This window comes from Puntigrus tetrazona, chromosome 2 (assembly GCF_018831695.1).
Source record: "Puntigrus tetrazona isolate hp1 chromosome 2, ASM1883169v1, whole genome shotgun sequence".
NCBI lineage: Eukaryota > Metazoa > Chordata > Actinopteri > Cypriniformes > Cyprinidae > Puntigrus > Puntigrus tetrazona.
This window is the reverse complement of record NC_056700.1, coordinates 2,857,265-2,885,126: the sequence shown is the minus strand read 5'-3', so window position 1 is coordinate 2,885,126 and position 27,862 is coordinate 2,857,265. Positions and strand designations below refer to the sequence as shown.

General features: G+C 37.6%; 1 protein-coding gene across 13 annotated transcripts in view; it reads left to right on the top strand.

Moving 5' to 3' along the window:
• The window catches only part of kmt2cb (lysine (K)-specific methyltransferase 2Cb), a 93,752-nt gene that overhangs the window by 27,688 nt on the left and 38,202 nt on the right, over positions 1-27,862 (top strand). For 9 of the 13 annotated variants that reach the window (XM_043221961.1, XM_043222019.1, XM_043222036.1 and 6 more), the window contains 17 exons: positions 3,015-3,112; positions 3,506-3,615; positions 7,176-7,338; positions 7,497-7,668; positions 8,068-8,182; positions 8,265-8,437; positions 8,553-8,842; positions 13,559-13,645; positions 14,900-15,603; positions 19,308-19,427; positions 23,952-24,068; positions 24,154-24,258; positions 24,340-24,444; positions 25,385-25,566; positions 25,865-26,029; positions 26,901-27,010; positions 27,112-27,225. In XM_043221961.1, coding sequence (XP_043077896.1) covers positions 3,015-3,112; positions 3,506-3,615; positions 7,176-7,338; positions 7,497-7,668; positions 8,068-8,182; positions 8,265-8,437; positions 8,553-8,842; positions 13,559-13,645; positions 14,900-15,603; positions 19,308-19,427; positions 23,952-24,068; positions 24,154-24,258; positions 24,340-24,444; positions 25,385-25,566; positions 25,865-26,029; positions 26,901-27,010; positions 27,112-27,225 — 2,930 coding nt within the window. The remainder of the gene's footprint in view (positions 1-3,014; positions 3,113-3,505; positions 3,616-7,175; positions 7,339-7,496; positions 7,669-8,067; positions 8,183-8,264; positions 8,438-8,552; positions 8,843-13,558; positions 13,646-14,899; positions 15,604-19,307; positions 19,428-23,951; positions 24,069-24,153; positions 24,259-24,339; positions 24,445-25,384; positions 25,567-25,864; positions 26,030-26,900; positions 27,011-27,111; positions 27,226-27,862) is intronic. The other 4 variants (XM_043222028.1, XM_043221986.1, XM_043221995.1 and 1 more) reach the window with 3 other exon arrangements.

The window sequence follows — 27,862 nt, the reverse complement described above, 5'->3', positions numbered from 1 at the left end:
TACGATGAGTCATTTCTGTGTAAGTGCTTAATCAATCAGCAGCATCCCACCCGACCCCCCCACACCTAAATTAAAATGGCTGTGAGTCAAACCCCTCCAGTGCCTGAATGTCAAGAATAAATTAACACGCTCCCGGTGCCGGTGGCTCGTGATAGAGGGCCAGCAGTCCGACATTCATCTCACTCTTCACAGTCTCTGTGTGCTCTGTAGAAATTAGGTCTGGGAAACCTTCTAATTCAATTAAGTGCGAGATATGAGCTCATTAATTAAGAATTAATCAAGCCGCTTTCGTATGTCGTTATAATTAGTGAAAAAGTCTGAATGTAAGAAATGTAAGATGACATCACAAAGTGGGGGCGTGTTTTCGAAAGTCCAAATGTTTAGGCGAAGAATTCTAGCGCTGGACGAGCTGTGTGTCGTTGAGAAAGCGAAACTGCTTTCAAAAGAGGACACTTCTAGAAATCAGTGGTTAGGTTGAGTTTACAACACTGTTCCGGAACAGTTCAACACGAATATTAGAGTGTGTTCAGCGCGTTTACAGAGAACTATTTCTTGAAGCTGTTAGCAGCACATGCTAGCTGTGCACAGAGACTGTGGGGCAGCTCTAACTGTCTGGCGCTTCTGACTCACAACCTTTAAGTAAGGTACGTTTTCCTATTAAAAGTCATGATAATCAGTAATTATGTCTCCACTGGATGCAACAAATGCCTCATTTGTAATGCGTTTTATTGTTTTGGTGTCGTAGCACCGCCATGTTATAGTAAGGGGTGTAACACTTCCGGCAAATGCTTGAGGGATTCAGCCAATCACAACGCACTTTTAGAACAATGAGCTTTGTACGAATCGACCCGTTTCTGGAAGGCGTGGCTAAGAGGACAAACATTAATGTACAGTATGTGGAAAATAATGTGTTTTCGAAACTTAATCCGCGTAAACACATTGCATTACACTATATACACAAAATAATATTCTTTTTAGCAACCCCTTTAAGTTTTAGTCATATATAGTTGAATGATTGAAAGTAATGCAGAGACAAATGGCAAATTTCTGCATTTTCTGCACCTTATTCCTTTATTACTGCCATTTAAAGGCAGAGCAGCCAGAGACCGTTTGTTTAGGGATTAATTGGACTTGGATGCAGTTGGGTGGTCTAATTTGATATTTGGCAGACTGACATTGTAACATATTTTGCGAATAAACTGGTGCCAGATCATTGAAAGGTTCTGTAAATGTTCTACATTCAAAGGAAACATATTTTGAAAAATCACATCTCTGATGTTGTGTTACTTGTTTTCTGTGGCAGTGTGGTCGCACCATTATTACACTCCTTTTTTTGCTTTCGATATAATGGTTATTCTTTTCATTGAATTAAATATATATAACATTTTTGGTTTGTTAATTTTGACATCCTAATAACCCAACCAGACATTACACAAACTGAGTTATGACTGTAAAAAGCCCACAGCTAAATTTAATTGGTCGATGTACCTGTACATTAAAAGGGGCATTTTCATAAAAAAAAGTTAATAATTTTTCTCCAAAAAATGTATTCTGAACCGCTGTCTGAGATAAATGGCGTCTCATTGAAGGCTTTTAAATAAAAGAGCCACAGTTCTGATTGGCTAACACGATTGCATAAGAAACAGCATTAACACCCACTCGTTATTTCAAGTGTTTTGAAAACATTATTCATATAAAACCCGTAATCTAAAGACAAAGCGTTATGAAGTAGTTTACTTGTGCTTTGTGATGTGGCTGCTCTGAGATCCAATACAGTTGGCTGCTACATCTCTCAACAAAAGTTTCTTTGCAAACTCTCCGTTAAACTTTGCCTCATTTATAAGAAAATCTGTCATAAAAGGCTGTCATAAAATGCTGTACAGATATTAACATGCTGTGTAAATTGAAGTCGCTTTACTCCATTTCCATTCCATTCCATTTGACCCATTTTCATGAGTAGCTCAAGTGCATGAAATTCACCAGAAATTGTATATTGTATCTAGTATAGATGATTTCGTAAGCGTTTAAATCAGATTATTAGAGAGACTTCTATGTTAGGCAGAACTTTTAATGACGGCGGCGAACGAGAGGAAGAATGTGAGCACTGTGTGTCCAGGCCGACAAAATAAAAGTCCCGCCATGAACACACCGAACAGAAGAACTTGTCGAATAGTGTACCAATTCAATTGTAGTCATTATTAATTAATTTAATTAATTAATTTAAAGCATTTTTGCCTTTATTATGATAGGACAGATCAGAGCTGACAGGAAGTGAAGTGAGAGAGAGGCGGGGCAGGATCAGGAAAGAGTACAGTCTTACCTGTTTAAAGGGGGGAACATGAATAAACGGGAACTGACTTACCTCAGAAAGGTTTCACCGGCACCGTTTTCTGGTGTTTTCTCTATATATTGCCTTGTAAAATAGTGCTTCTTAGTATAAAGGGGGTAACCATGGAAACGTCTATATTTCTGCTCAAGCGCCACCTACTGTCAGAGAGTAAATTTGCATTTTTATTCATCCCGTCTGTTGTTTTTGTTCGCCACCTAATTTTAACCTTTTGATGGGAAATAAAATGAAAGGAGACACTTTATTTCGAAAGTCCACTTTCTACTATCTTTGCAGCTAGCAGTCATTAGAGTATTAGTAGACTATCCGCTTAATTTATTTTCATGGGCCCACAACATAAAACATACTGACTATCAAAACTTTACAAGTATATGTCTAAACCTAAACCCTAAACCTACCCTAACAGTTTACTCTGACAGTTAGTAGAGATGTAGTTGTGAATTAACGAGAATTAGTTACTTATAGTTAGTAGAATGTCTAAAGTTGACCATCAGAATAAAGTATAACTAAATCAGTTAGAGTAATAAACGATATCTAAGAACAATAAGATAATAAGGATTTTTTTTAACCCTTTTCCACCACTGGTCCGTCAAACAGTTAATCTTGGCTAGGATATGGTGTAAGACTAATCTGGATGACCTGTAACCAATCTGTCTCTGTCTTGCAGTGTCGGGGCCGAGGAAGGAGGAGGCAGATTCTGGGACGAGCTCCGTCACGTCGGTCTCCCGGACGGCACTGACGTCCGAACACTCTTCGATGAGTCGGGTAAAAACTTAAAGACTTTACCAAGACACAGACGCAGAAAAGCCAACTATAGAAAAGACGTTGCCTAGATCATCTACAGTTTCTATAAAGAAACCAAGTTTCTTTCCAACTCAAATCAAGCTGTTGAAATCCATTTTAACATGTTCAAATGACTTTTCCCGCTGATTGTAGTGAGGATGATTTAAAGAACTTAAAAGCACGGCCTGAAGGCTTTTGTCAGAAAACAGTCTGAAACTAGACAGCATAGTCAGACACATTACACTTATTTGAGGTGAGGAACTGAAATTGTTAGTCCAGCGAAATGAACTTGAATGGCTGTTCCTGTTTGCTATGGTGATGATGACAGGTCCCCTGCCGTCTACTGAACCCTTTCCCCCTTCCTTGTGTTTGCAGGTCAGTGCTGGGCACATCAGAGCTGCGCGTTGTGGTCAAATTATGTGTGTCAAGCGGAGGATCAATCACTGCTAAACGTGGACAAAGCCATCCACTCAGGGAGCACAGAGGTATGCTGGGAGATCTCTGGTTTAGCTGACGTTTATCTTGGCTGAAGCATGTGAGGACTCGCGAATAAAGTAATGACTGTAAACTTTATGCAAATATTACATCACCTCACTGAAGTACTTGAAAGGTTATGCAAATGAGGGTTAAAACGCTCGGCTCTCTTAATGGCTGCATCAAAATGCGTTTTTTTTGCCTTTTGCTGATTGACCATAATGTGTGTGTTTTAATTTTATCTACGGCAGCTGTCTTTCCTCAAGCTTTTTTAAGATTTTGTGCTATATGGCTTCCAGCATAGTTGAACCCCAGAATATGTTGTAGTTTTGATGTTGGTCCATATTATTTGCTGATGTGTGGGTTTTTTTATTATATCATGTATACATATATTTATTTTCAGTCAGTTGTTTGGATAATTTTTTTAATTATTATTTTTATGTTTAGACTGTCCATTTTGCTCCAAGTTGAGCATTTAAAACTGACTGTTAAATGTAATCTTCAGCGAATCTCAAAATTCGTTTTCTGAAAAAAAAAATGAAATTCAATTTAAAACCATTGATTTTATTTTTTTGTGTTTCATATTGGTGCATATAAACAATGATAATGTAACCTGGTCCTGTTCAGTTTCAGATCTCATATATTAAATTAATCACAAGTAATTTTTTTATTAATCAAAAATAATTATTTTTATTTTATATAATGTTTTTAAATTTTTTTATAAAATTAGCTTTTATCTTGGTATTTTTGAATTATAATATTACTGATTTAATGTTTATGTTAAAGCTTTGGCAATATTTCTAATATTAGTTTGTTTTGATGTAATGTTTATATTTTGATCTTATTTTAATTTTATTTATTTTCTCACAAAAAACATAGTTTATAACAGCAAAGTTAGTTATAAAGCAATGTATAATTGTGTGTTTGTTTATATATATATATATATATATATATATATATATATATATATATATAATATAAGCAATGTGTGTTAAGTTTTATAAATTGTATTAATATACACAGTACACACATATTATGTGAAAGAAAAGTTTCATTTTGTATGATTAATTGTTTGACTCAGTAATAAGAAGTTATCTAAACAAAATATTGTGGTACATATGAGATAAGAGACAGCGACAGAAGAAAGCAAATAAAACATCTGCTTTATAAATAATTTTTTTTTTGCACATACATTTCAGTGCATACTGTATTTCTGCGCAGGCCTAATTTTTAGTCTATATCTTGGCCTTGTTTAATATCACTCTTTGTGGGCTCATCGTATTCCCGCTGCCTCGTACGACCGAGCTGCTGTGCTTCTGTGAAAGTCTAGAGCTGGAGGAGGAAGCTAACTGGCTGCTAAAGGTCGCATCTGATCAGCTGTGAAATAGAAAAGGTCACGGCACTCAAAGGGGCTGTGGCTTCATCACTTAACACCCCCCGTGCAGCGACCCTCTCCAATCACATTCCTTAATGGCGCTCTGCCATTTGATCTCGCGAATTAACAGCAGTGCTGCGTTTAATAGGAAATGCCAGTTCGGAGCTAAAGAAGTAAGTGTGCGTGAATTAAACGTTCATGTAGGCGGCTCATCACACTGAGCCGAATCGCTCTTGGGATGGATGTGCGTAAATCACGCGGCGCAAAATTTGCCCGCGCGCTTAACGCAATCCATGTAGGTGCGAAACAAAATGTGCCGTTAACAAGATGTGGGGAGCTGCTGTAAACATGAGGGCCGACGGCGTGTCACGTCTGGAATCGTCTTGCGGTGTTGCTTGACTTTTAGCGGACAGCTGCTTTCTGAGCAGCTCATTAAGCAGGACGATGGACAGAGAGGCAGAACAGATCGATTCGAATAGAAAAAGGAACACTTGTCTAGTGCTGGTGTATTTAGAGGGAAACACCGGCGCGTTTTCAGGAAGCTGTTATGGGTTACAGTTATACTGGATGTCAGATGGAAGCTAACATTAAGGAAGAGTACAATTAGATAAGCTGACCCACGAAATATTCTGTCGTGACTTTGTTACTCATTTAATGATGTGCCACCGTAGAGCCGAGATGCAGGAATTACGCGCTTTTGCCGTCCCTGAAGAAATCATCTAACTAGTAGCACAGGTTCGAAAGATTCTGTGATTCGCAGCGAGACCACAGCGAGAGTTGTTTATGTAAACAGCAATTATTATTTCACAATTCTGGTGGGTCGGAGGAGGTCTTGCGTGCTCCAGCTGCTGGTTTTTGGCAGTGGTTGTTGATGGCTGAGGGCAGATGCAGACGCTTGATGAGGGTAGATGTGACTCTGGAGCATAAAACCAGTCTTAAAGGAGTAGTTCAGCCCAGAAATGAAAATTAGCCCGTATTGTTCCATCCTGGATGTATATGACTTTCTTTTTTCAGGCGAACACAGTCAGATTTTGAAAAAAATGTATCCTGGCTCTTCCGAGCTTGGTAATGCGGGTGGATAGCAGCCACTTATCCAGAAGTACAGCGGGGTAAAACTAGTCTGGTTTTAAAATTATAACCTAAATAACTGACCGAGAGCAGAGTTCTGGCTTCTTGGCTGACTTCTGACCTGATGTATGATGTAAGATGTGTCATACATTGTTCTTAGGTCTGAAAAAATATGCGATAATTTTCATTTTTGGGTGAACTGTTCCTTTAAGTCGCACAGGTGTTAAATATTGATATAATATCAGCCTCACTAGTATCATGGCAACACTAACGCTGAAGGTTTAAGAAGTATGACGAAAAGCCTGGTGAAAATAAAATTACTATGAGAACACGGTTGTTGAAAAGTATGAAAAAAGCAATTCCATTAAAGTTTGCATTTACTTTGAAGTATGGTATGGTGTGATAAGTTTGATAAGAATGCACTAGAGATGAGTTGTTCATAACATTGTACACTATGTCTGAGTTGTTTTCACTAAAAGAATTAAATTTGTATAAAGACCTCCCCAAAGACCCCACACCACACTGACTAGTGTTGCACGGCGCACTTTCCAGTTCGCAAACCCATTCTGAGCACATTTCTGTGTAGAACGCAGCGGATTACTGCAATCTGCTGTACTTTGCTGCGACTGCGCCATTCTCATTCACACGCCTGAATCTGCTCTTTAAACTCAGAAAGTGCACTTGACTTACTGCACATCTAGATGACAATGACTTCGCGATTTCACTACATGGTGCTGAGATACTGCACACAACTGTTCGGTGAATTGGCCCTCTTGTCTGTGGTCTGTGGGAGATTACAGGCATGATGGGATAATTACACATCCGTCAGTCTGTCATCATTGTGGTTTATGTCACAGCTCTCCCTAGCAGTTAGTCTGACCACAGGCATTACACTGTCAGCTTTCACGTCTCATTGTATAGATTTGTTTGGTTTAATATTAGTTGCCCGACAGTTAAGCTTGAATGTTAATTATGTGACGAGCAGTTAATGCATGTGAGGTTTCACCGAAGGACTGTAGACTGTGTTTAAAATAATTGATGGCCCTCTATTAACATGTTTTAACATCAAAACTACAGTCTGCTCTGTCAGTCTCTCATCAGTTTTGTTGTGGCTCTTTTCTTTTACAGCATTGTGCATATTGTAAGCGCCTTGGAGCATCCATCAAGTGCTGTGAGGAGGGGTGTGATCGCTCGTACCATTACCCCTGCGCGGGGGCCGACGGCACCTTTCAGGACTTCAGGAGGCGCTCTGTCCTGTGCACAGAGCACATTGAGCTGGCCGTCAGCAAATGTGAGAACCGCCTTGATTTTTTGGTCTTTTCGTGCACTCACTGGGAATTGGGAATTGGATCAGATCGTATAAAGTTGGCAAAATGTGCAATAGTTCACCTTAGGTTTAATGGTAAATGAGGTTCACGCTGATTTTCCGCTCATCTTTCTTTCTCTCAGTTGAAGAAGAGGCGAACTGTATATTGTGCGACAGCCCCGGGGATCTCCTGGACCAGCTTTTTTGCACCAGCTGTGGGTTGCACTACCACGGCATGTGTCTGGACATCAGCGTCACTCCTCTGAAGAGGGCAGGCTGGCAGTGCCCCGAGTGCAAAGTCTGTCAGACATGCAAGTGAGTTGCAGCCAAGCTTTGCCTTTTATTCTTCCCAGTCTGTGCTGCGTGCCTCCGCTGTTACTCATTTCTGTAGAGCCGTCCTCAATAGCTCATCTTTATTTGCTCAGGCATCCTTTGAGGTTGCGTTAGTTTGCTTTTCAGTGGAATAAACAGACACCTGCTCACGTCTCATGTGGGCTTAATGTATAGTCGCTAATTAGACACGTTAAATTATATGTTGTATATAAAAATCTATGGGGTACCATACAGAGTGAAAAAACTGCAGCTGTGGTTGCCAGAACAATACAGTTGTATCATATCGTTTTTTTTGCATTTTATCAACCTACTGAAGTACTAAAATCTCTTTTTTAACCTTAAATTGATTTGAAAAATTGATTATGTCCTTGTACCTTTCAGGGAGCCTGGAGAAGACACTAAAATGCTAGTGTGCGATATGTGCGACAAAGGCTATCACACTTTCTGCTTGCAACCGGCTATGGACTCTATCCCTACCAACGGCTGGAGGTGTAAGGTATGGGCGACTCTGAGACTCAGAGACACTATGATCATCACCCTTTTCTTGAATGCAGCTAATGCTAGCCGTGTCTATGTAGAATTGCCGGATGTGTGTTGAGTGTGGCACCCGGAGCAGTGATCAATGGCACCACAACAGCCTGCTGTGCCAAAACTGTGGCGATCAACAGGACACCACCGTCCCCTGTTTATGTCCCAGCAACGTAGATCCCGGCGTCCACAAAGACCCGCTTTCCTGCCGTCAATGCAAAAGGTACATTTCCATCTGAAATCTGCAGTCTAGTACAGTAGCAGTTGCACATCCAGAAAGCTATTATCTGGAAGCTAATGTCGGAAAGGTGAATCATTGGCTGCCTCGTTTTCTTCAGGTGGTTCAACCCAGAATGTGAGCGTCCAGGTGAAGGTCACGCACATCCACAGTCCAAAGAAGATCACATATGTTCCGTCTGTAGAAACGCCGGCTTTGAATCAGATCCTGTGCGCTCGGATGCAGAAGGAATCCAGGCGGGGATTCAATCACACGTGAAAGAGGAAAACGCACAGCCAGTTCTATCAAATAATGATTCAGAGCCTGCCAAAGTTCAAGACGCAGAACCTCACCAGCCTGTCAGCGAGATGCCGAGCGAAGAGAAGCAACTGGATGAAAAACGAATGACGGGTAAGACCCATCTTTTTAGTGCCTGAAGCTAACGTTGAATCATTCTTGGAAGAACCAAGCCATCCAATGTGAGATCTTTTTACTCTCTCAGGAATAATGGTACAAATGCTGTCACGTATTTACGAGAACACAGTTTAAGATTGGGTATTATTCTGCACTTTTAAAAAATCAGGCATGAATAAAGGTCTTCGCATACTAAGTCCGAAATTCTTGGCAAAATAATTGCACATAAAAAAATAAACGTGATCTCACGTTGGGCCCGTCATGTTTACACACTGCCTCCAAAAATTTCATTCATAATAGAAAAGAAAAAGAAAATAACCGGGTACGAGTTTCTGCGTTTTCGTATCCGTAGCAAGCATTTTAATAGGAAATGATTACGAATTAAAAAAAAAAAATCTTAACACATGCGCAAATTTCACACTCAGTGTGTAAGTCACACTCAGTGATTCTAGTCACTAAAATATAATTTATTTGTTAAAATTTGGAAGCTACAGAAAGAATGTAGCTATGACTTTTGCCTCGATGAATACTAATTTGCTTAATATTAATATTTAGTAAGTAGTTGATAAGTTTGGGTATAGGGTATTGATCATGCAAAATATGTGCTCTATAAATACTTGCAATTATTATTATCATATTCAATTTATTCATAGTAATCATTACAATTCAAGTGTAGTTTCTGTTTTAAAACCCGAAAAACAAAGAAAGAAAACTAATATTTTTTTGTAACAGGGAACACTACGACTTTTCCCTCAATAAAATCTTAGTTTGCTCCGTATTAATAGTTAGTAAGTTAGTTGTTACGTTTAGGTATTGTGCAGGCTTGCTATCTAGTGTTTTTGCTGGAAGTTAGTCTAAATGATGCATATTTGCACCTTAAAGTTACATATTAGTACCTTTTTAAAGCGTACTACCCCATTGATATCTTTTGTACCATTTTTTTCCTGGTTGCGCATTATATAAAATTGCAGATTGGCTGCTTTCTTACCTGTTTTTGCACGACCCGACAAATCTAGTTAGCCTTAGAATGAATCGTCTTTGTAAAGGGAGATTTTTGGATTGGTTTCTGACAGATTTTTGTGGTTTTCAAATGGAGTCTTCGACGTCTTTATTTGATTTTAGTGTCTTATTAGCTTGGTTTTGGGTTTGGTGTCTTTACCGCTCGCTTACTTTCGCAGTGGTTCAATAACTGTGAGTTCAGCCCGGAGTCTTTGAAACACGAGGACAGAGGTTGCTCTGTGAAGCACCCCAGTCCTTCGGGCCAAAAGTTGCTGAAGTGGAAGACTAGGCCAAAGCGTCCCATAGGCCCACATGCCTCAGATCTGTCTGGATTAGTCTGGACTGGTCTTGAGGATTGAAACTTGGCCTACTTTGCCCGGGGAAGGCAAAAAGTCTCTAAAAGTGTTGCTTATGTGCTTTCGAATATCTGGTGATTCATTGAAACGGTTTCTTATTAAAGGAAAAATGACCATCCTGTCATTACTCACCCTCAAGCCGCTCCAAACCCGTATGACTTTCTGTCTTCTGTGGAGCGCGATTCAATTTTCCACTTGAACACTGAAGACCGTCTCACTTTGCAGATCTGCAGGAAGTTTTACATTCCTGCCAATCTCCTCCATGTGTAATATACCATCACAGCTTTGCGTTCGGCCAGCTTTGGGTATGCGGTGCATTAACACCCCGCTGTCGCTGTACAAATGTTCAGCACAGTGTTGGTAACTCAATTCCCCAACCTTTAGGGGAACAGCTGCCCACAGGCCTTTTCAGCATTATGAGTCCTGGTGCAAATCTCTAGATGCAGAGGTGACAGATCTGGCCTCATCCCACGCTGGGCTCATGGTTATTTAGGGTGCCACGGGGTGCCCTGAACATGTGTGATTGTGTTGCATGGTATACCGTTGCTCAAAGTTGAAAAGGTTCAACAGAGAAGAAACCCAATCCAAGACTGATTTCACCCTGTGCCTCCGCAGGTCACTTTTTGTGTGTTATTTGGCTTAGAAGCACAGTATGTTTCCATTATCAGCCTCTGTTACCTGCATGAGGACTAATGTCAGCTGGTTCCCACTGTAGGTAAAAATCAGGAACAAAGGTGTCAGTTGTGCAAAGCTATTTTAGTATTACTAACTCGGTTTTCCTCAAATTTATTATACACTTTACTTGCATTGCAGACACTTATTTAAACATTAAACCTCCTTTTTATATACACTCAATGCAGTTCAGAGGGTGGCTGTCACACTACTCAAACTAAACTTTATAGTAGGACTCTGCTTTTAGGGTTTTGTCAATTTTGGTTTTGTTGAATGTCATCAAATAATTTTAAAAAGTACTGCTCATACAGTATGAATTGTACAAAATATGTGTATGTATACATACATTAGATATTAGTGCTGGGCAGCGATTTGCATTGCATTATGTATAAAAAAACACACACGTGCATCTATATATTTAATATGCATGTGTGTATACATATATTTATATATTTAAGAAATATATATATATATATATATATATATATATATATATATATATATATATATATATATATATATATATATATATATATATATATAGAGAGCTTTATCTAGTTTGAAGTATGAAACCTAATTTAGTAAAATAAGGTACTGGACTCTATTTCATCATTTATTTAGATGTTGAAGTAAGTAACATGGCAGCAGGTGGTGATGTGGATGGCAGCAGGATGAAGGTGACGTCTTTGCAGGAACTAGCTTTTTAGAAAGACTTCAAGGCTTCTGCTCATTGGTCTTTGACCCTCACATTGATTTTAGAGAATCTTGTTTATGGCTCTTCTCACCAGAGAGTTAACATCATTCACCTCTTGAGATGGTACCCACTTGGACCAGTGTGGCTGCTCATTCTCTGTAGCTCTGTCCTTCTCCATTACATTGCATTGAATTATGTTACTAACCGGGTTCACCTATCATATAAAGACCCCATATGTGCCTGAAAGATTACGAATGGGAGAATATGTGCTTATCGGGACCGTAGGTCTTCTGACGTGACCTTGTACCAGAGGTTACCATGGAGACTCTACACTGTAAATGGCTTAGAAGATGCAGAGGGTGATCGAATGTGACTCAAGACCATCGAGTGCAAGTGGTTTATGAAAACATACTGTATCTTTCACAACTTTCTTCTTAGTCCAAAACTACCATGTAAATCTTTTGACTCTTAATACCGGTTATTATGGATGGAATTCTGAACGATTAACAGATTAAGGTTATTATGATTTAAATAAAACTATATATGGATATTACACAAAAACCTCACCCATGAATGAAAATTCTGTCATCATTTACTGTTAAGTTAAAAAAGTATTGAACCCAATGGCTACCGGCGACTGTACAGTTACTAACATTCTTCAAAATATCTTCATTTTTCTTAAATAAAGAAATGCTGCTTCCTTCCATATATATATATATGAAAAATTAAAAATTTTTATCAAAGTAATGCATATTTTTTGTCAACATACTACATACTAAGCAAAAATGTTGAAATTGAAATAAATAAAAGTTTAACTAAAACTCAAATGAGAATATATGTAACCTAAATAGTAGTAGTTAGCTGACATATACTAAATTCATCACCGTCTTAATTCATTAAAAATAAAACACCAAAAACTAAATTCAGTTTACTGTAATTGAATTTAGGCATCACGACATTACGGTATGAGATATTGAGAATTATTGAGAAAAATTCTGACTATATTTAACACTCTTTAAGTAAATGTTGTATGACAGTAAAAGTTAACTAAATGAGGAAATTAATATAAGCAATATCTGATAATCTGATTGGTACCTGAGGTGGTACCAATACATTGTGCATCCAAAAATTGTGCATCCAGAAATGTTGAAATTAAGGCGGAGAAGAACAGAAAAGTTCACTTACATCTTGACGTCAGCAATGACTATGTCTCTGTCTCGTAATGAATAGTGTGTAACAATATCTCATTCCTTTTACTGTCTTCTATTACCCAGAAGTGACTTCATCTGACATAACAGGCCATAAGTAGCAGTCGTTGCTTCTTTCTGTAATTAAAAGATGCGCTTAATAACCAGATGTGCGAGTCATTATCGTAAACCCTTATCTTCTCTCCATTACAGCAGTCCCTGGTCCAGATCAGAATCATAATGTATCTCTGCTCTTCTGATTAGAAAGAAACCTGCCCTCTAATTACCTCAGAAGCGTTCAGCCGATGTCAGCCTCGCCGGACGATAGTCATTTAGTCTTCTGTGATTACGTGATTTCTCTAATAGCCGGTTATCTCTTCCTACTGATTTATCTGATAAGGCTCTCAAAATCAATGGATCTAAGTGCTTGAGGTGGAAATTTGCCGTTTCAGACGCGCATTGAACAGAAAAGAATGACATTCTAGGCAGCAGGAGGACAATAAAGCATGTTAGAGTGTAGTCAGAGCCACAAATCAAACGTACGGCGACAACGCTGGATAAATCGACGTAATTAAAGGCGAAGATTACTTTCGGTACTTGTGTACCGCTCTAAGCCATTGTATTCTCTCGAGCGCAATGTTTTCTGAGCGGCGCGCATGCCGTATGTGCCTGTGTTCACACTTGCACTTTTCTACCCCGTCGAGTTGTTTTTCCAGTCCTGTAATTATTTCCACCAGTGCTCGGAGCAGTTTGCATTACATAACACAAGTCGGGACTGTCTATTGACTTCCCCCCCCTCCTCTAGAAATCGGCGCAGATGCTAGCGACGACCTAGCCAAGCCAGAAAGCAGCGAGACCTCAGACCACAGCGCGGAAAATGAGCAGACTTCAGGTACTTCATCTACTCAAGTGACACACGCGTAGTTGATCTACAATCTAAAATAGAGTACTTGGGATATATGTGAGTTTTAAGGGATGTTCAAGACAGGTGGTTCAGAACAGTTTGATGAACATTCGACAGAAACAGCTGAAGACACTCATCTTCCACAAGCAGTTAAATAGTCCATAACCGTGAATGTTGAAAAATGAAATAAGCATTAAAAAGCACTTACATACTATTTTATTTCTAAACTGCGACACAAATTTAAACAGACAGGACAGGATTTTGTACATTTGGGTCGGGTCATAAATTTTTTTTAATATTTTTAATCATCAAGGTTTTTGGTTAAAATTAATATTAATGTAAAAGATCACCATTTCTTTTTTACTCTCGTTTGCTCTAATTTTAGACCCTTAGGGCCCATATATAAGACAAAATGTTGAATTTAAGGGAACAGAAATGATCAATATTTGCAAATCAACCTAATAACATTTTAGAGACATTGGAATTCTTTGGAAAATGTCAAATAACTTTATCAACCATAGAGTATTTGAGGGGCAAATATAAGTTTAGATAGGGAGAGGATTCTTTAAAATATTTGGGATTTCAAATACCTTAAGTTAAATTAAGCCACCAATTTCTAAACTTAAGTGAGACGTCTAACGATGAGACTTACTGTATTTAGACCTGTAGTGTCCACAATTCAGTCAGTAAAGATGAATACACTCATTTGTTTTTCCTTTTACAATCACTTCCTATAGAAATAAGCGGCATTTTACAGATCGGCATAGAATTATATTGCAATATCTATTGCAAGAAGAGTATACAATAGTCAATATTTGAAGTGGATCAAAGTTGTCCTGAAACCAAAATGATCTCTTGTTTCAGGATAACTGTGGTGAAATTTTCTGATCCACTTCGAATGTTGACTATTATATGCTTAGAAGAGTAAAATTATTTATTTGTTTTCATTATTGTAGTGTGTAAAATTATTTTACATGTACAAATGATGAATTAATGATGAATTAACTCATTTATTATAGAATTAGAATCCTTTTTGGATGTAGTATATGTCAGCTATTCAAATAAGACCAAGTGACCAAACGATGTAGTTATTGGTGAAATCATACCAATATATATTTGTTATGTTACATAATAACAAACACATTACGGTCAATTTTCACCCTCTGACCTGCAGTGGAAAATCCCTGTGTATTTTTGTACATTTCTGAGAAATAATTTTAAATGACTTTCTGCTTCTTGCAGTTGCGTCTCCTCTGGAGACAAAAGGTCCTGAAGATTCAGAGGCACACGAGCAGAAACTAGATTCAGCTCCACAGATGTCCACGGCCCAGCAGCTTGAGTCGTCCCTTGAACCGGAGGAGCCTCTAGAGACGTCAGCTGCGCTCACAGGAAACGTCTCCCAAAACGAGGATGACAGCAAGCTCTGCCTTGAGGAGCCGAAAACCAACCTATCACCTACCAAAGAGCCAACTCCAGCCTGTACCTCCCATGAGGAAGAGCCCATGGAGGCTTCCTCCACGGAGGAGCCTTCCTCTACGGCTCACGGAGTTACTGTAGAGCCTGAGGTTAGTCCGGCTCAGACTACACCAGGAGTTCGGAGCCAGGAGGAAACGGATGTTACGGTGCAGCAGCGCAACAGTATTCCCGAGAGCCACGCGCAGGAACTGGACGTCAGTATGGATGGTGATGAGCGATGTTTGGCCAAGCTGAGTTCTCTGGTGGAGGAGAGGACGTCGTTACAGCAGCCTCCATGCAGGCAGCCTGAGGGTTTGCCCTCAGTTGGGCACGGGGCGTCCCAGCTCCAGCTCCAGACCCAGGCTGTCTCAGGACAAGCCATCAGCAATGTGCCTTCATCCACCTTCATACCATTCACTCCAAAAATCGGCATGGGCAAGCCGGCCATCTCTAAGAGGAAGTTTTCACCTGGAAGGCCCAGAGTAAAGCAGGTCAGTCGTATACTTTGATCAGTTGTGTGTTGGTTTATTTAAGCTGTTGTCTGCAGATTCATGTAGAGTTCTAGGCATAAGACTTTGTTCAAACAGACAAGGCAAATTTGGCATATCCGTCTTTGTTCAAATCTTTTCTTTTTTTTATCCCAACAACAAATAATCCCAACTGCAAGTATTTATTATATATATTAATATTATATATTAATCTGATTTGATTTATCATAATTGCAAATTTACATTTTAACTTGACATTGGATCTTACAGATCTTACAGATTTCAAATGCACTTTTTTACTGTGACTCACAATTAAGGCTTTTTCTTGTAGCTGCAACTTTATACCACATAAGCGCTTTGTATTTATCATAATTGCGACTTTAAATCTCAGCTTGACTTTGTGAAATATTTTCTCACAGTTGCAACTTTTTTATAAACAACATTATCATTCAGAATTCACTTTGTATTCTAGAAGAACGTTGCATTTCACAAATGCATTTTTTCTTGTAATTGAAACCATTTATCTTATGGTTGCAACATTTTTTTTCCTCGTAATTGTGATAGTTTGCAACTTTATTTCTCAAAATGACATTGCACCTCACAATTTTTTTCCTGTAATTGTGACCACACGACTGCAACCTTATTTCTTGTAAAAGAAACAACAGCTTTACAACGTTAATTCAACGTAATTGCTCCATTGTACCTCGCGAATGCAATTAGCCGTTTCATTTTTTTACTTAAGAGGCAGAAAAATGTTCTTTTACTTTTCAGTCGAAACCCAATACGTTTCAGTCTTATAAGTGCTGTCTACTTGAAATATTTGTGAATATAAAAGTTAGATTTTGTGCTGGAACAACTTTTTATGAGCTAGTAGCTTAATGATAGACTAAACATTTGACGTTGGGACGTTTTTCGAATATAAATTCAAAGGGAATTATTTCAGCATTAGACATCTCAAATACATGCCATACTCAAATACATGCCATAAGATCATCATTCATGCATCACGTCCTGTTTATTGTGTTTTGCTGTTAAACAAACGCTCCTTTAATTCATAAAGGCATCTGCCTTGCTGTCCGATCTATATGGACCGTTTTATTCAGACCAGCATTCAGGGAAAAATACTGCTTATGATCTAGAACTAATGAAGTTTAAAACCCAAGTGAGCTCAAGATAACCAAGTGGAGAAAGAATGTGCTTTTTATCTCTTCTGTCAGAGATGTATTTATGTATCTTCTACAAATTGTGCAAGAAAAAATTGACAGCAGCGAAGGGCGTCTCAAATGGATCAGATGGCATCTTACTAGACAGAAAACATCGCGGCTACATTTCCCCAACAGGCTCATACATGCATTTGCATATTTGGTTTAAAACCGATGTGTTAATTTCTTTTCAAGCAGCTTTACGTTTTAATTGAGCAAGTCTTAATTTACAGCCATCGTCGTGATTTCCGGATGATCGCTAAGTATTAATTAACTTTATAGCCACAAACGGATTAATTAGGGGAATTAGGCAGCTGTAAGAGGCCTGCTCTTTTGCACTCTTTGTGTGCTGGAGTCATGTGATGTCATGCTGACATAATCACACACGTTTGTAAACAAGACGGTGAGTGTCTCTGTTGTCACGGCAACGCAAATAGCACATGCGTTTTGATGCCAGGCCTCTCTTTCGGTAACGCTTCAGTTCAGGGACCAGTTCTCACCGTTAACTAGTTGCATATTACTAGCGTATTGGCTGTTTATTAGGACTCAAATTAGTTAATGAGAATGAGTTTGATCGCCTTCTCTACTGCAATGAAGGCACAAGAATTTACAACTCTAAACCAAAATCAAAAAGAAATAAAATGTTTTCGTTAAAAAAATTAAAATATGGTAAGGAAAAAAAAAAAAAAATATATATATATATATATATATATATATATATATATATATTAAAATAATACTAATATATTTTAATGAGTAATTTAAGAGTAGTTAAAACAAAAAAAAAATCTGTAATAAATCAGTAAAAAAAAAAATTATAAAATAACACAAGTAAGCAGAGTAACAAACTAAAGTAACATTGTTTAAAGGAACACTCCACTCTTTTTGGAAATAGACTCATTCTCCAACTTTTGAATCCATTCAGTCTGGGTCTCTTGCAAGCTGGGGACTATTTTCCACAAGTGCTGCGTGATATCACTGCGCCTGCTGCAGCCATGTTACGGCGGGAAAACCTCCCTGCATTATTACTCCGGAGTGAGAGTATAGTTCAGTGCTTCCAACAGGATTTAGTGAGACATGTTAATTAGCATTTATATGACGTCTTTGCATCAAGATTGCATTCGAGTTTTGGCACTTCAGATCTGTTCAGTGAACTATCCCATACTGTAATACAACTGAATGCTCAATAAAACTGTTCACAGTATACTTTCGGTTGTCATAGATGAAACATAACGTCTAAATAGAAAACACAACCCATTAATACTACACATTAACCAGGACTCACTCTTACTATAATCAGTATATCTTACTATATCTTAGTATATCAGTATAACTTACACTAAAAAGTTATTATTTGCTATATTACTGTTTTGTCTCATTCAGTGCATCTAAGTAAGAAAATATGAGCATATTAACATACAAATGAATATTTAGTGAATAAGCGACAGCTGCTTGGAAGTGCTGTTTTGTAAATGATTTTTTTGATCTGAAAGCACTGTTTCTCTGCCACTTACTGCACAGAATAGACACTGTGCCGCTAATTAATTGATCACGAATGGTTTCATTATCTCAGGCGGATAATAAAAAGGATCGTAAAAAAAAATAATTGTAACTACAGAACAGTCAAGTTTTAAATAGAAAAAACACTGAAACTTTTCTATGATAAGATTATACGATCTATGCTAAGCTATGCTAAAAGTGCTATCAAAAATGGTAAAAATGAATGTGTTATTTAAAAAAGTTGAGTGTTCCTTTAAGGTCAGTATTTTATTTATTATTTAACTATTCGTAATACATTATTTATTTAATTATCGGGGAAAGGTTATATTTTACATTTTCTCTTCATCTTTGAACCCTGAAATCCATGAGCAGCAAATCATCACATTCAAATTATTTTTGAAGGATAAATTGCATTTTAAAATATTTAAAAATAGAAAACGGTTGCTTTTTAATTCTAACGATATTCCACAATATTGCTGTATTTTTGCATCCCTGTTAAGCATTCAAAAACATTTTAAAAAATCTTACCGACCCCAAATCTTTTAGGCCTTCTTGGACCCTTTTTTCGTTTTTTAATTCTGTTTGTTTCGTAAACGACACACTCGACCTTTAAAAATCGTCTCTTAAGGCACCGATGGCATTTTTAAAACGCGTCCCACGTGCGTCGATGATGTTTCGCTGATTCTTTCCATGGTTTGCGCATGCCGTCTTTCACTTTGTTTAGACTGACAGAAAGCATCCCTTTTTGCCCCAGTTATACAGTTATATACACAGAGAGATTACACTGGAAGGAACATTTTTGTTTGCATGTTCGAGAGCGGTACAATTGAATGTATTTTTTTCAGGGATGTCATTTTTTTGAGTTCATTGTCATGTTCTCTGTTAACCACGTCTGTGTTGTACATGCATGTATGTCTCTGTTTCTTTGCTGGCTGTACTGTTTAAGTTGTTGCATGTTCTCGCCCACATCTCCTCCTCTCTCTCTCTAACCCACCCCATCTTCAGGGAGCATGGAGCGCGTCCCGCAGACCGAGCTCCCCCTCATGGTCCCTTGACCCGACTGAGGGCTGGGACGGGCCAAAGAGCAGGCAGCCCCACAGCACGGCCGCCTGGATAATCCGTGTGGTAAATACAGCCCAATATTTACACCGCAGCCCTGCAGTGGCTGTTCAGATAACACCGTGTCTACACCCGACATGACTAAACGAAACCCCGCTCATTATAGTCAGTCAAACCATTTGGCACACCTTCAGTTGAGGAACTAGTTGCTCTTTCCTCAGATTTTTTACACTTTTAGTTTGAATTGATTGGATTGAATTTTATTAATGCATTTTATTTATTTTTCTTAATTAAACATTGTTAATTATATAAATTATAAATAGCTCTAAATTATTAATATTATTTAGACAAGATATATATTAGATATATATATATATATATATATATATATAAAAAAAAAGTATATATATATATATATATATATATATATATATATATATATATATATATATACTGTTGCATTATGCAAACAAAAACATGTATTTTAGTTATGATCAGTCACAATTTTTGCAAAAATTAAGATTATTAATGATTACATAAATTACAATATTAATCAAGTAATTAATTATTTAAATAAAATATTGTAAATTAAAGGTATATAGATATGTGATTTGCATTTATTTATACGTTTTAACAATATTTAGTAATAATAATGATACAAATTGTATGTATATATGTACGTGTGTGTGTGTGTGTTTAAATTATTATTGTTATAATATTGATGCATAATTAAGGATTAAATAGTACAATAAATATTAACACAAGTTTGCATTAGACATAAATAACTGAAATAATATAATGCCTGAAATAGTATAATTTCTATTAATAAATGAAAATATTACTATAATATATTGAATAAATGTTTATATATTAAATTAAATATATATATATATATATATATATATATATATATATATATATATATATATATATGGGTAGTTGACATATCTAACATTGTAACTCTTTAAGAATAAAGATACATTTTTCTCATGTTATTTATGTGTTACGGATATATGTTTTTTTTTGCCGTCCCAACATAGGATTGGACACAGTCCAATTTTTATTTGTCAACTACCCATATATATAGAAAAGAAATGGATACGGTCTGCTGTACTTCTAATCACGTCCAGTGTAGACATGGTGTAAAAATTTTAGAAAGCTAGCCCTCTTTAACAATTCTTCCCCAGATATCCTCAGTCTCAGCCGCAGGTGTTTCCAAATAATTGCACGCAGCAAAATGTTGTTAAAGAAATGCTAAAACTGTAAGATATGAATTGATTTTACTGTTAATGGTCATTTTCAAGCAATAGGAAGGAACTGGAATAAATAGTAATTTTTTTCCGGGGCATGAAGAGCTAAAAAATATCAGCTGTATGAAATGTAAAACCACTGACCTCTCACACAGAGTATGGAGAGTCGCCACAGGGCAGACACACTGAAAACATAGTCATAACACTGCTCGTGTTGGACAGCTTTGATTTGGATTCGGACCGAACAAATTCAGTTCTGCATTTTTCATGTCAGAAGCGACCGCTGAGAACGCTAACATGTTCTGTGGCTTCGTAATGCATCCTAACCGGTTTTTTTGTATCCCAGCATGCACAGCGCTCTTCTTTCCGCGACCCGGTTTGACTCGGGCTAATGAATGAAAATGAGTTGTGAATGTGTTGAGGTTGTGAGCCGGAGCAGATGTGCTGTGTTTCGAGGGTCAGGGGCCGCGCGGTGGCCATGTTGGCTCTCGCTGGGCTCCGGGTCCATCTGTTCCTGAGAGCCGCCCGGATAATCACGTGGGCACGGGGCCAGACCGGGTCCTGACACGTTTTCATGTCTTGACAACGAGCATGTTGGGCAGTATTTGCCACATGTCAGAGGTCGGACAGCATCTACATTAAGATGACGACAGAGAGGAAGGAAGAAGAATCTCGTAAATAAGAGCGTATTAATATGGAGTGGAAATGCCCTTGTTTTTATAGGAGTGAGTGTTTTATCAAGCTGAAGTGAATTAGCTGGAGGTGAAATTTAGTTGGATTGATATAAAACATTTTGTACACAAAGACAGTGCAAGAACATTTTCTCACATAAATCATGATTCAACTGTTAGTTTGTGCATCTGATTAAATTGAGAGGGATTTAGGACATACTGATTTCATTTTTTAACTACACTAGAAATGTAAATGTTTTTTGTATTTTTGTTTGATTTGATTCATTATTCTTGTGCAAGGTTTTTTTTACGTAATATATGTGTGTGTACTGTTTATTATCTATATATATATATATATATATATATATATATATATATATATATATATTATCTATATTAAAATATATACTGAATTTGTATATATATATATATATATATATATATACACAAATTCAGTATATATTTAAAAAATATTTACATGTATATGTACAGTTATATATTTATATTATATTTGATATTATACATATATAATATATAAATAATACATAAACATTTTTATGTTTCAGTAAATATATTTATATATATATATATACACACACACACACACGTATATATATATATATATATATATATTACAATCATAAAATTATTTATTTTTCTTTATAAAATCTATATAATATTCGGATGGATGGATAGACAGACAGATAAATATAACTAAAATATTGACATATATAGGCTGATTGATATGGCTGAAAATGATTTGAACATTAATCCCAGTCAGGTAGCATAAAGCAAATGATAAAAGGAGCAATTTGAGAACTTGTGAAGTGTGAGTGTTAGGCAGAAGTTGACAGAAGGGTTGACAGCGAGAGGAGAAGAGAGAGACAGAGAGAGAGAGAGAGAGAGAGAGAGAGAGAGAGAGAGAGAGAGAGAGAGAGAGAGAGAGAGAGAGAGAGAGAGAGAGAGAGAGAGAGAGAGAGAGAGAGAGAGAGAGAGAGAGAGAGAGAGAGAGAGAGAGAGAGAGAGAGAGAGAGAGAGAGAGAGAGAGAGAGAGAGAGAGAGAGAGAGAGAGAGAGAGAGAGAGAGAGAGAGAGAGAGAGAGAGAGAGAGAGAGAGAGAGAGAGAGAGAGAGAGAGAGAGAGAGAGAGAGAGAGAGAGAGAGAGAGAGAGAGAGAGAGAGAGAGAGAGAGAGGAGAGAGGATTCTTGGAAAGGGTTTGATTGTGACAGTCAGAATGGCAGCCCCTGAGGAAAGGAAACGCGCTGACAGCGTAATAGAAGTGAAATGGCTGGAATAACACGGCCGAGGCCCCTCAACAGCCTGATAGCCGTGTTGGCAGCTCCCTCAGATGCCATCTCACACCGAGTGTCACAGTCTCTTAAAAATTGGTGTCATTATGGGGAACGTTGCTCCGCTGTGACAGCTAGTTCAATTGAGGGAGAGCCGTGTTTGCTTTGGGTTGGTTATTTGATCACAGTGCATTAAAGTCGAGCCGGTGGGCCGTTCATTAAACATAAACACAAGGAGAAAAGAAAACTTTGGACACCGGTTTTCCCGCTCCGGTCCAAACTGCTTGGGTCCCGTCGGTGCAGGGGACTTTTTAGGAAGATGAGATGAATCTGCTCGTTCACATGACAGGAGAAGCAGTCGAAGGCTTCACGTCATTTTCCTTTCTTTAATCACTCCATTAAATCACACATCAGATGTGTTTGTCAGCCTAGAGAAATCATCTCACTAATTAGTTTTGGGTTAGCTGTAGCAGTACTGGTTTTCCATCTCGTGGTTATTGGAAAAAACGGTTATTGTCAAAAAAAAAAAAAAAAAAATTACTCTATAGTTTTTGTTCACATATTTATATATTTCAGAAAAATGTTTACATATTAAGCATGTTTATTTATAATATAAATGTATTATATATATATATATATATATATATATATATATATATATATATATATATATATATATATATATAAAATACATGCACATATTTTCAGAATATACACTGTATGTGTGTGTGTTCATGTGTAACATGCATCATAAACATGCACAGAAACTTTTACTTTGGATGAATCGTTGGATAGCCCTAATTTGTAAATATTTAAGAGCAAAATCATCGGGGTCAGCATGTTGGAAAGAAATGTGTCATACATACCAAGGCTGCATTTATTTGACCAAACATTAATGAAAACAGTAACGTTGTGAAATATCGTTTCCATTGACGATGGCTGTTTTCTACTGTAATACGTTTTAAAATGTGATTAAAAACCTGGTACTTGTGATCAATTGACATCTTCGTTAAAAATATTTTTGTAATAATGCTACTTTCCTGTCATTTTCTATCAATTGACTGCTTTCTTCCTGAAAATCTTACTGGCCCCAAACTCTTGAATGGTGGCGTTTGAAACCAAACCCATTGATAAACTGTTGGAAAATCCATCGGATTTAAATGCCGTGTGTGATCAGACATGCGAAACCGTAAGTGCAAAGTTGGTGAAGAACATTTCCGTTGCGACGTAAGCTCGCGCTCTTGTCCGTTCGTCTCGTTGACCGCAAAGCTGCTTCGGAGCAAGGCGACGTAGAAGCTAAAGCATAAATAAAGTCCTGCAGCCTCTTGTTTTTGATGGGAATGTGTCCGGGGCCCTGACGGTGTCTCTGTGGTGTCGGCAGGGCCGGGGTTCAGGCTTCCCCAGCAGGAGACGGCCCCGAGGCTCTGGGGTCACGGGCCGGGGAGGACGGGGCCGAGCCAGAATGAAGAACGGAGTCCCTCCGATCCCGACGCCTGGGGTACGCCGCAGTGTCTGACAGCTACCGTACGGTTTGTTCTGATGCGTGGATGAATCACTGCACTGTTTGTTTGTACGCTTCGCAGGTGAACATGATGGAACCCATTTGCACGTTCAAGGAAGAGGAAGAAAACGCCATGCACAGTACGGTGGTGATTTTCTCCAGCGCTGACACGTTCACTATGAAGCAGGTAAATGTTTCTGAGCGCTGTGTGTGTGTGTGTGTGTGTGCGAGCTGCTCTCTTACACTGGTGTGTGTGTGTTTTCTTCAGGATATGTGTGTGGTGTGTGGGAGCTTTGGACAGGGTGTGGAGGGCCGACTCTTGGCCTGTGCTCAGTGTGGACAGTGTTATCACCCCTTCTGTGTTAACATAAAGGTGAGCGCACGGAGCATCCTTCCTTTTCTCTGATAGCGCTGGAGGTGTTGATTGTAGTGTTAATTAAGACGAAACCTTGCCAGACCGGGGAAGAAAATTCAATTAAAAGTAAAAAAAACAGACTAAGCTAAAAACCAAAATAGCACTGAAAGTACTGAAATTAAAATATATTGATCTTGTTTAAACATTGTGTTTGTTTCCAAACCTTAATTAATAGATTTCTGCAATTTTTTAAATTGAATACCTTTTTTTTTTTTTTTTTTTAAGTATGCAAACATTTATATGAATTTTGTTATTGTAAACTTTTTATTTACCAGATTTCAAATTTTCATTTATCAGATTTATGAAAAAAACAAGCAGAAAAACTGTAATAAATACATTTTATTAATTGTTTGATTCTTACACATTTGAATTGTCGTATGCGTCGACTTTTTCTATCACTCTTTAAGTTCAATTTAGTTTTAATTTTTGTTGATTATTAGTTTGTTTGAATTTTAGTATTGCAACTTTAATGCTTCAACTTGGAGCGATTAAAGAAGTTCATTTTTATTATATATTATTTCAGCTAAAATGTTTTAATAGTTATCGTTGTTGTTTGTTTTAGTTAACAGTAATAACTCTAGTCTATGTGATCTTACAGGCATGATTTACTTAAAGGGACAGTTCACCTATAAATAAGGACATCATTTTCTCAACCTTTCAGTACTTTTGTATATTTCTCCTTTCAATCCAGACCATCTTTCTTTGTGTTGAAGGTGATCGTTTTTTTAAATGTTGTTTTTTATTTTAATTTTATTTAACGTACAAAACCCATTGATGTGCATTGACGTTTCGGAGCCCTTTGACTTTAATTTCATGGAGAAAAAAACCTTTTACAGTTTTAAAAAGTTTTATCTGCTGCAGTTCTTCCTGATGTAAAGTGGCATGCGTTGCTCTTCAGATCACTAAGGTGGTGCTGAGTAAAGGCTGGCGGTGTCTGGAGTGCACCGTGTGCGAGGCGTGCGGTCAGGCCAGCGATCCCGGCCGTCTGCTGCTCTGCGACGACTGTGACATCAGCTACCACACCTACTGCTTAGACCCGCCCCTGCAGAACGTGCCCAATGGGAGCTGGAAGTGCAAATGGTATAACCACGCATAAAACGCACTTTGCTGTAAATACGTGTTAAAGGAATAGCTTCAGAAATGAAAATTCCGTCACGATTTACCAAACCTGCATGAATTTCTTAGAAGAAAGATATTTCGACTTTTAACTATTCCTTTAAAATGATCACACTTTTACAAAATAATCACACTTTTACAAAATCGCTTTTGTTTATGATGATTACTTGACCTGTCGTGCTTTGATGTGAGCTGTTATCAGGGCGGCTGCGGTGCGGTGTGTGTGTGATTAATGTCATTGTGGCTCTGTGGCGTCCCGCAGGTGTGTGTCCTGTACGCAGTGCGGCTCCACGTCTGCGGGTCTGAGGTGTGAGTGGCAGAATAATTACACTCGGTGTGCCCCTTGCGCCAGCCTGGCTTCGTGCCCGCTGTGCCAGCAGGACTACAGCGAGGAGGAGATCATCCTGCAGTGCCGTCAGTGTGACAGGTGAGCGGGTCTGGGCCGAGCTTGTTCCTGCTGGGAGCTCCGCAAAACCACCGCCATCAGACGGACCGGATAGCTGCTGCAGGCACCAGATGCCGGCTCATGCAAATATCCCCATCGAATATATTTGATAATGTGCTCGAGTAGGAGTCGGATGTGTTGAATAGGTGTTATCCAGCGGGTACCGGCTTTGACGGGTGTAATGTTACACAGCGATATTAAGCAGGGCAGCGTTTTCAATCAAGAAATGTCTCTTGAGCGGCACAATCGGCACGTTAGATTGATTTCTGAAGGATCGTGCGATGCTGAATATAGAAATAATGCCGAAAAATTGCATCGTGTTTCATTTGCATTTTTCTAAAGAAATATTTTACAATGTTGCTGTTTTTACTGTATTTTTCATCAAATAAATGCATTTTTAAAATGTAAAAATGTATTTTAAAAACATCAAACATTCCCCAAAATGTCCCCAAACGTATAAAATGTATACGTTTTTTCAATATGAGATGCTACTTTTATATTTTTATACATTTATATTTTATAAGATTATTTGTTTGTTCATTGTTTTTTAATTTCATATTGAATAATATATATATATATATATATATATATATATATATATATATATATATATATATATATATAAATTATAAATTTATCAGTTATGAATAGAAATAAAATAAAAACGTTGGTTGATCTGTTTTTTGTTCATATGCAGTTCATATGCAGCTGTTCTGGATGGTTTGCTAACTAGCCCTAGTGAAAATGTCCACCTCCAACGATGTTTTAATTCCTTTATATAACTCGTATCCCTCGTAAAGCTCATATGCGCGTATGTCCGTGGTTTTTATGTCTATATGTATGGTGTGTGCAGGTGGATGCATGCCTCCTGTCAGGGAATGCACTCCGAGGAGGAGGTGGAGAAGATCGCCGACACCAGCTTTGACTGCAACCTGTGCCAAGGCCACACCCCCCTCTCTCCCCGTAAACACTGCTTTAGCACAGCCGAGTCTGTACATTTAGAAACGTCGGTTTTCTTTTTGTTCGTGTTTTTGACACGGTGTGTTTGTGCGTTCATTACACAGCGCCCGGAACGCCGGCCAAGTCTTGTTTGGATTTAGTCGAGTCTGTGCTCATGCCTCAGAGAGTCACAAAAGCAAGAGATCCTGGTAATGATGTCATTTTACGAAAACATTACGGTTTGTTTGCGTATTTATTCATTCTTTTTTTAAACGCATTTGCACACGTGTCGAATTATAGTCAGTTGAACGATGCTTTGCTAGCACCATACACATTTATTAAAGTGAATTAACTACATAACATGAAAATTCAAATTAATTTTCAACATTTGCATGCGTAGTTAAGATCAACGTTTGTATCTGTTAATATTAGTGCTGTCAAACAATTAATCGCGGTTAATAAATGTATGCGTTTTTACATAATATATGAGTGTGTAAGGTTTATATTTATCATGTATATATAAAGACCCAGACAAACAGCATATATTTAGAAAATATTTGCATGCCTTTACATTTATATAAATTATTTCACAAATATATTTAATATATAAACTTGTTCTGGATAAAAATAAATGTTTTTGTATACGTTTTATATATATATATATATATATATATATATATATATATATATATATATATATATATATATATATATGTGTGTGTGTGTATATTTATTATGCATATATAAAGACACAGTATACATTTTCTAAATATTTACATGTATATATTTATATGTAATATTTAAACATAACATGTTTTTTTAAATATATACATGCATGTTTGTGTGTTTATATATACATATTAAATATACACAGCA